General features: G+C 33.8%; 1 protein-coding gene across 1 annotated transcript; it reads right to left on the minus strand.

Moving 5' to 3' along the window:
* Positions 1-332: 332 nt before the first annotated feature.
* LOC145730653 (uncharacterized) lies at positions 333-2,084 on the minus strand. Its single transcript, XM_081981977.1, has 3 exons — positions 1,382-2,084; positions 846-1,334; positions 333-794 (listed from the first exon to the last, which is right to left on the minus strand). The coding sequence occupies exons 1-3, from the start codon at positions 1,667-1,669 to the stop codon at positions 360-362; spliced, it is 1,212 nt and encodes a 403-aa protein (XP_081838103.1). The 5' UTR covers positions 1,670-2,084; the 3' UTR covers positions 333-359.
* Positions 2,085-8,264: the final 6,180 nt, after the last annotated feature.

Consider the following 8,264-nt stretch of genomic DNA (forward strand, 5'->3'; position numbering starts at 1 on the left):
CCTACATGTCTCCACCCAATGTAAACTGGATCTAATTTGAGATTGTGTGAAATATTTGGGTTGACTAATAACATTTTTGTAGGTTTAATACAATACGTGTAAATAAAGGTTTTTTTTTTGGTTTTAAACTTATTTTTGCCATTAATTTGTCACTGCAAACCACTGCCTCTATATAGTGTTTAACGGGGCCTAATGTATATTTATGGCTCATCAGTTATTGATACTGGGAACGTAGGGGTTTAGAGAAACCTGCATGGTTCATAACATGTTTTCGATTTTAGTCCCCTCGAATCATCAGGGTGAGTGCATTTTAGTGCCATAAAAACAACGCGTTTTTCTCTAAATAGATTTATTCACTGTTATTCGCTATAACTGACAAAATGCCTAGCAACGGCCATCAGTCTTGCGGAAAACAATTCGTTCTGCTTCTGATCAACGCTCTGTATAATAGACTCATATTTCAAATCTTTATTGGAATAACTCACGGCGTCATCTTTATCCACTAAGTTGTCGCAAACGATTAAAGGGTTAATCATGGCTCCGTAGGCTGAGTACTGCCTCCAATGATCCAGCAAATCATGGTAAGGAAACAGTTCCTGTGAATTGCAATGTAACTGTTGTAAAGTTACATGAAGGCTGTTGTAGTAAGTTTGAAGAAATTCATCAAAGTGTTGCAGCTGTTCTTCAGATGATACAGCATAGATAAAGTAACTCAAGTCCAGCACTGGACTTGAAATACTCGAAATTTGAAAGTCCAGCATTTTTACTTCAGATGGTATTAGCTCTTCTTTGTCCTAAAAATATGATCACAGTATGATCCAAGTTTCAATATGAAGGGTACTAACCTGATATTTAAACATCAAATTATTATTCCAGCAATCACCGTGCGTAACAACAACTTGCTGAATATCCTTACTTAAAATCTCATCAAGAATATCAGTTGCTAATTTATTTTCGGTTTTTTGCTGATAACTCCTCAACAACTTTTCCTCTCCAACTTTTTGCATTAAACCAATCAGATGCTTCTGAGCCATGTTCATCCATCGTCCCACGTGACTGTTTACAAAGATTTTAGTAACTGGACACTTCCAATTACTGGTGAGTTGCTCAAATTCAAAAGGTTTCATCTTTTGAAGAGCGAATGACAAAGCATGCCATTGACCTAAAACGCCTAGAACCAGATTAATGTGGTTCAATGACATGACTTTGGTTCTGTCGTATAATTTGAATCCGCTTGATTTGAGGTTTTCTAGTACTAGGGCCTCATCGTCATCGGTTAAAATTGTCAAGTAGCATCGTGGAATTGATGAAAATTTTTGTAATTCTTGTTCTTGCTGTAAATACAATTTTTTTACGGGAAATGTTGTTAAAAATAATTTACCTGTAATGTCCAAAAAGATGGAATAATTTTTGAATAAATATGAATTTCCCTTTCGAATCCTAGACGGACAATTGATCGTAAAGTTCGACCTTTTCCCCCAGTTTTCAACACCAGACTGTAAACCACTTCATTATCTTCACCTTCCCTTTTGCCGTGCACGTCAACAAAAGCAATATCTCCAATGTATCCTTCACCTTTTTCAGTACCTCCCCGAAATTTAATTTCGTATTGATTGAGATTTTCATTTTTGAGGGCCTTACGAATTAAACTTTCGAACTTCTCCGTCATAACGCAACGCGTAAACTATTTGAAATAATAATAGGGACTTTAATACGGCGGCTCTGTTTGTCTATATTACAATAATTGGTCTAAATGTTAACAAGGATGTATGCACTCTCGACAATAGACTTGAATATCCTCATATAATAGATGGTTATAAGTTATAAAATTCCATAACTTATTTTTACTACACTCACAAGACATTCTCTCTGTGCGCGTAAGAAAGCAGTAAAGCTAAGCAAATTGCTTTTATTGCAGCAACTTAAAAATCGTGCCATTTAAAGAGATCTAAATAATTTTATAGTCTCGTACAATCATAATATTATTAGACGTCCTCCCATTTCGGTGCACCACTTCCTGCCTACCTCCGTATTATTAACCGTTACGGTTACGATCTCTGGATAAGAAAATTACATTTCCAATTCATGAACAGGAATAAAATAATTTCATTGTGCGCCTAAAAGAATGACTCTTTATAGGAGCAGGGGTCCATCTATATTATGATTATTTGCAATAAAGTAGACTTAAACTAAAAGTTTGTCATACATCTTCTTTTACGCACGAAAAATTCGATAATTTACAAAGCAATCACTCTAACTAAAATTTTATCACTTTTATTATTTTCTTTCTGAATTTATTGTAAGAACTTTTCAGATTTTAATTAAAAAACAAACACAACTATCTAAACTGTTAATAATTAAGTTGTCATATTCTTTATATTTTTTACTTTTTTAGACAAAACTTTTACTTAGTTATGAAACAAATATTTCAAAGTGGTAATAATCGACACTGAAAGGAATGGAAGTGAAGATTTTTTTAGTAAATCAGACAGTAAGCCTTTACATTTTGCGCTTTATAAGACTGTTATTACTTTGATTCTGCATGGTTGTTATAATAGTTATTTTTTTAGTTCTATTTGAATAATAAACCAAAATTAGTTGTACTGAAATGCTTTTTTTTACTTACTAGTTTTTATCTAAAAAAAGAAACATGGATAATATTATGATAAACAGTCTTAACGCAATTTTGAACTAGTTTGGTCTCTTGCTAAATATCCTTATCTCTAACCGTTTCCGAGTTATTCTATTTTTTTTTTTGGACATTGCATCAAAGGTTAGAATATTCCCTATCTTTGTCATTTTTGCGGTTTCAGCGTCTGTGAAAAGCTCAAAATGTTCGTCATGAACTTCTCTTTAATTTAAAACTCGTGCCACTTTACTGATCCTTAATACTAATGCGGTAAAAAGCATTTGATATTACTGTCAAGTAATGGTTTTGTTATATAGATCAAATAAACACTGAAACTAAACGTTTACGAATGCTGGCAGGTCTTCAAACTGCAAATTGGCAGGACAGGAAAACTTCCGGGACAAGTAAACTGCATCATAGCCCGGAATCGGCATAAAAGCTCAAATATTTGACGTGCAAACATTCGGAGAACGAGTCAAATAGAAGAGTTAGTATTCCGGGTTTTAAAGTGAAATGTTGCTGAAAATCGAGGGGTAACACTGTCTTAAATTTGAGCCCATATTATATGAGGATTATCATAGATTATTCAATATTATGCGATATTATTGGTATTATACCGGTATTATTGTATTATTCCAAATAATACTGATATTATATGTATTATTGCTTGATTATCGTATTATTAGAGATTATTCTGTATTATGTCGTATCGTTAAGATTATTATATTATTATTAGTATTATTGCATATTATGAATATTATTATTCATAATTTATTACATACATGGTTTAAGTAATGAGTGTCTATTTACTACCAATTTACTGAGAATACAGTCGATGTTGCCAAAGGGTAGGGGATATATTGAATTACCTGCTATGCTTGATTTAAATCTTAATTTTTTTCAAGAAAATCTACAAATAAACAAAAATCAGTAAAGAAAAACAAAACAAACTTAGAAAAGAATCCAGAGATGTACGTATATTAATATTCTTCTTGTGAGACAGGAAAGTTTTAGTGGTAAATTTGACAACCTCGGTGAATCGGGTGAACATAATTTTTACTAAAATCCATTGGATTTCAATTGAAATAAATCATGAAACCGTTATGAACTGCTGGTGCAAGACACATAACTTGCGGTTGTTCTTGTCTAGTGAATCCCTGTTTAAGGGAGAATTAATTGGCAAATTGCCAACGTCATTGCCGCGAATGTAATATGGCGGATTTCTAAATTATGAGGTTATGTAGTTTAGTTTGAATTGCGGTAGTATTTTTGCTGAAAATCGCCCGATTCGCATTTAGTTTATTTGGTAGTAAATGCAGACAATTGACTGTTTTGCGAATGTGCTGTGCTCTGGAGTTAACCGCTGAATAATTTTCCTGTCAGGCTGTGCATTTCGGACAAAACGAGCGCCCAATTACATTAAAAACCGCAGAATTTAATACAATAATTGCCAAATAATCCTGTAAATTAATTATTTTGTCGGGCCTCCATTGTAAAACTAACATTTCAAAATCAACAAGCTCAGATATTTTGTGAGTAAATTAGTTTTGTTTGTTCAATGTGATGAACAATTTTTTTGGTGTTCAATTGCAATTTTCTTTTAACATTAAAATTCTTAAGCGTTGAGAGGGAGCTTGATTGTCAATTAGTCAAATTTTTAATTACAGACGCTGCAGCTTTCTTGTATTCCCGGCACATTATAGGTGAAAGAATTCCTTCATTTAAATCGACCAATACCTTGTGCCAATTAATTAAACCGAAGGAAGGAAAAATAGATCCTTAAATTCCTGGCGTTCCTTTTTAGAATGGATGCTTTTAGTTTGGCACAATTAATTAAAAAAAAACCTGTTTGGAAACCCTCGAAGCTGTAGATTAGATAATTTTTACCATGCCAAATTACCTACGCTCCAATTACATTGTTCTACCAAAATGGTGGAGTTTTGCATAATTTCTGCCGAATTTTTGTTACGATTCGTTAGGTGAATTACGCGTCTGCCAAACGAAATTACGGATGCCATAAAATGAAACCAACAGGTCGAAGTAACGTCGTTACTTTTTTCGGGACAAAACGCTAATTTTATTAAAAGCGGCAATATTGACGTTTTAATGAAAATTTAATTCGGGCCGCACGAAAAATCAAGCTGTCCGTTGTTTCGGCATTATGGAAATATCCAGACATCAAAGCAACTCTCCTGCGTGGATATTATTTAATTGCTAATCGGAAGAGCCATCCAGAAAATTGGATAAAAGATTTGTCGCAGGCGGGACTCTTGAAATATAATGAAACTTTTAGAAGTGACAATTTTCAGCTACTTTAATACAAGCCAAAGCCGATTGAATTTTGTAAGCTATCGTCGAATAACAATCGTACAAAGGCGGATTTTCCAAAGTAGAGACAACTTTCGATGTTAATCCAAATAAGAAAGGCAATTTTGATTAACCCGAAATAAGCAAGTTCGAAGCGAACCGGAATCCAAAACGTTCCGGCATTTCTTGTTCGGACTTCAAATAGTTGAAACTTTTAGTGAAACCTTTATTGAAACTCGAATCCAATTACCGTGGCAAAGTCATGAAGTTTGACTAGGAATTTCCCTAGTTTAGAGCACGGATAAGACATTTTTGTCCTCATTGGATTCTTTGAACGCAATCAAAAGATTTGACAGGATGGTTTTGAGGAACTAAAGTTTAGAATAACGACACGGGAACTAAGAGGAGAACTTTGGTTCACTATTTGCTTTTAATTTTGAGAAAGTTAGTGGTAATCAACAAATTCTTAGGATACTGTTTAAGATTTTTATTATCAGGCTTTGAAATCGTTTAGATACTGGTAAACGACGACGCTTTCTGAAAATTAAACATGTTTTTAGTAATAAATGTTGACAATTTTTGGGCTCGTAAAGAGAAGACAACTACGTTTCGGAATGAATTTATTGCCCTTGACATTAAAAATTTGATAAGACGCTTATAATTATACATGGTGTCCCGTAAGCACATGATCAAGAGTACTCTTTAAATTGAAACATGACGATTTGACGTAAATATCATTAGAAAACTGTCTGGTTCCGTTGTCATTAACGGTCAAAGAAGCTTGAGGACGAATTCAAAATGCTTCTAAAGTAGTCATAAACCTTCCAAAACAGTCTAGACCCTTCCAAATGCTTTTCAACTAGTCCGGAAGATCTCAAAAGTTTTCAAAATATTCTAAAAGCTTTCGTATGCTTCTAGAGAAGTTTAAAAGCTTCTAACAACTTTTAAAACCGTCTAAGTTTCCAAATGCCTCTAAAGAAGTCCAAAACCTTCAATATGCTCTTGTCCCAAAAGCTTCCAAATTCTCCTGGAACAGTCTAAAGGGCTTTAAAATGCTCTTTTTAAAAAATTTCAAAACAATACAAAAGCTTCCATATGATTCTAGAGTAGTTTAAAAGCTTTCAACAATTTCTGTCTAAGAAACTGTCTTAGAAAACCGTCTAAGATTTCCAAATGCTTTTAAAGCAGTCCAGAACCTTCAATATGCTCTTTAAACTGTCTTAAAACCTTCTAAACTCTGCTGAAGTAGCCTAAAACGCTTTCAGAAGCTTAAAAGATATTATAGAAACTCCAAAACAATGTCTAGAAGCTTTCAAATGGTCCTGAAGTACCATAGAAGCTTTAAAAAGCCTTTGAAACAGTCTAAAAGCGATTCTAGAGCGTTTAAAAGCTTTAAATAATTTCTAGAAGCGTCTAAGATGTCTAGTTTCCTCTAAAGCAGTCCAGAACTTTCAATATGCTCTTTAAACTGTCCTAAAATCTTCTAAATGTTCCTAAAGTACTCTAAAAAGATTTCAGAAGCTTCCAAATGCTCCTGAAGCGGCATAGAAGCTTTCAAATGCTCTTAAACTAGTCTGAAAGCTTTCAAAACAGTCTAAAGCGATTCTAGAGCAATACTTCCAATAATTTCTAGAAACGTCCAATATTTCCAGTTGCCTCTACAGCAGTTCTGAACCTTGAATATGCTCTTTAAACGGTTCTAACACCTAAATGCTCATGAAGTATGAACTTTTGGAACAGTCTAAAAGCTTCCAAATGCTCCTCAACTAGTCTACAAGCTTTCAACAGCTTTCAGAACAGACTAAATTCAAGAGTAGAGTAGAAGTAGTGAAAAGGTGCTTTTTAACAAAATTTTTGGTTTTTAAAGCTTATTTGTAAAAGCTGTAAACCGCTTTCTTCAACAATGTTTAAAAGTCTCTGAGATTATTGATAAATGGTATTTTTTTGTATTTTTTTTCCTTGTTGTTTTTGTTGTTCTTGTGTCTGTAAATTGCGTTCGTTATTATTACACATTATTTTATTAATAAGAAATAATGTAGGCATAGTTATTTTCGTAAGCTCTAGATAATTTCGAAAGCTCTCAGAAAACGTTGTTTTTGTTATTATGTCGTATTATTACAAAATACGAGCAGTAGTATAATTTAAAAAAAAACTGTATCAAAGACTTCAGTATTCAGACTCATTTACTGTAAATTTAACATTCAAGAGGCCCGTAACTTTGCAAACATTGAGACCTAAACTGGTTAAGATTAACAAACAAAACCTAGACAGAAACTTGTACTATTATAAAGATTACCTTGAGTTTACTGAAGATCAAATTCAATGTATGCAAGTTTCACCCTCATTTGCAAAGAATATAAACGTTCGAACCTCATATTACGTCGCTATTGACTCCTTTCAAAAACATCTTCTCATTAAAGATAAAACTCATTTCGAACTTTAAAATGGTTTTTGTTCGTCCAATCAGAGTTGAGCTTATTGTTTGGAGCTCCGCGTATGTACAAACTTAGAGCCAAGAGCGTAATTACTCGAGTTTGTGATTAATGAATCCCCAGGGCCGTAATTACAATTAATTCCTTCTAGCCCCCGGTTTATAAGGTCTAGGATATTGCCGTGCGCTTGACTTGCCCCTTTAAAACGACTGCTTTCATTTTCTCGGCTTTATTTCCGCTAGTTTTGGCCTTGTTTCATATTATTATTTAAGCGCTGCAAACGGCTTTAATAAAACTTGGTTTTAGTTTTTGGATCGTAAAGTTGAAAATACTTAGTTTCTTGTTGACATTGCTTTACCCTCTTTGAAAGCTTACGAGTCAAATGGGAGCAATTTGTCCTTCAATCAATATAAACGTCTGCAAATTTCAGATGCCCTGTAACGCATACGAGCCGAATTTACATAATTTTCTGACCCCTCAGTTGAGGTTTAGATTTATGTTATGTACTTTCATTTACATACGTAACGATGGATGAGCATAAAACGCTAAACCCCTCGGATGGTGATGAATGTCTTTGTCTACTTCAATCCGATTTTGAAGTTGGAAATTTGCGGCACCAAAAAAACAACTTTTACTAATGGAAGCTAAAATAATGAAAACGATACCCAGTTCTCTTCAAAACGAATTAAATGGCTTTAACCGGTGCAGACTGGTGCAGGTATTAATAATTGAAGCCACATGTGGCGCAAGCTCTTTTATTGGTCGGAATCTATTATTTGTCGAGCAAATGTAAAGTAGAGCTGCGATTGCTGGGACATTTTCTTTAAACGTGACTCTATTGCAAAGATGTCTCTACTTCGTGTACTAGGCCATTTCACTTATTACTAACAGTAAAA

Source organism: Ips typographus, linkage group LG6 (genome assembly GCF_016097725.1).
Source record: "Ips typographus isolate SLU linkage group LG6, UJ_Ityp_2.0, whole genome shotgun sequence".
Lineage (NCBI taxonomy): Eukaryota > Metazoa > Arthropoda > Insecta > Coleoptera > Curculionidae > Ips > Ips typographus.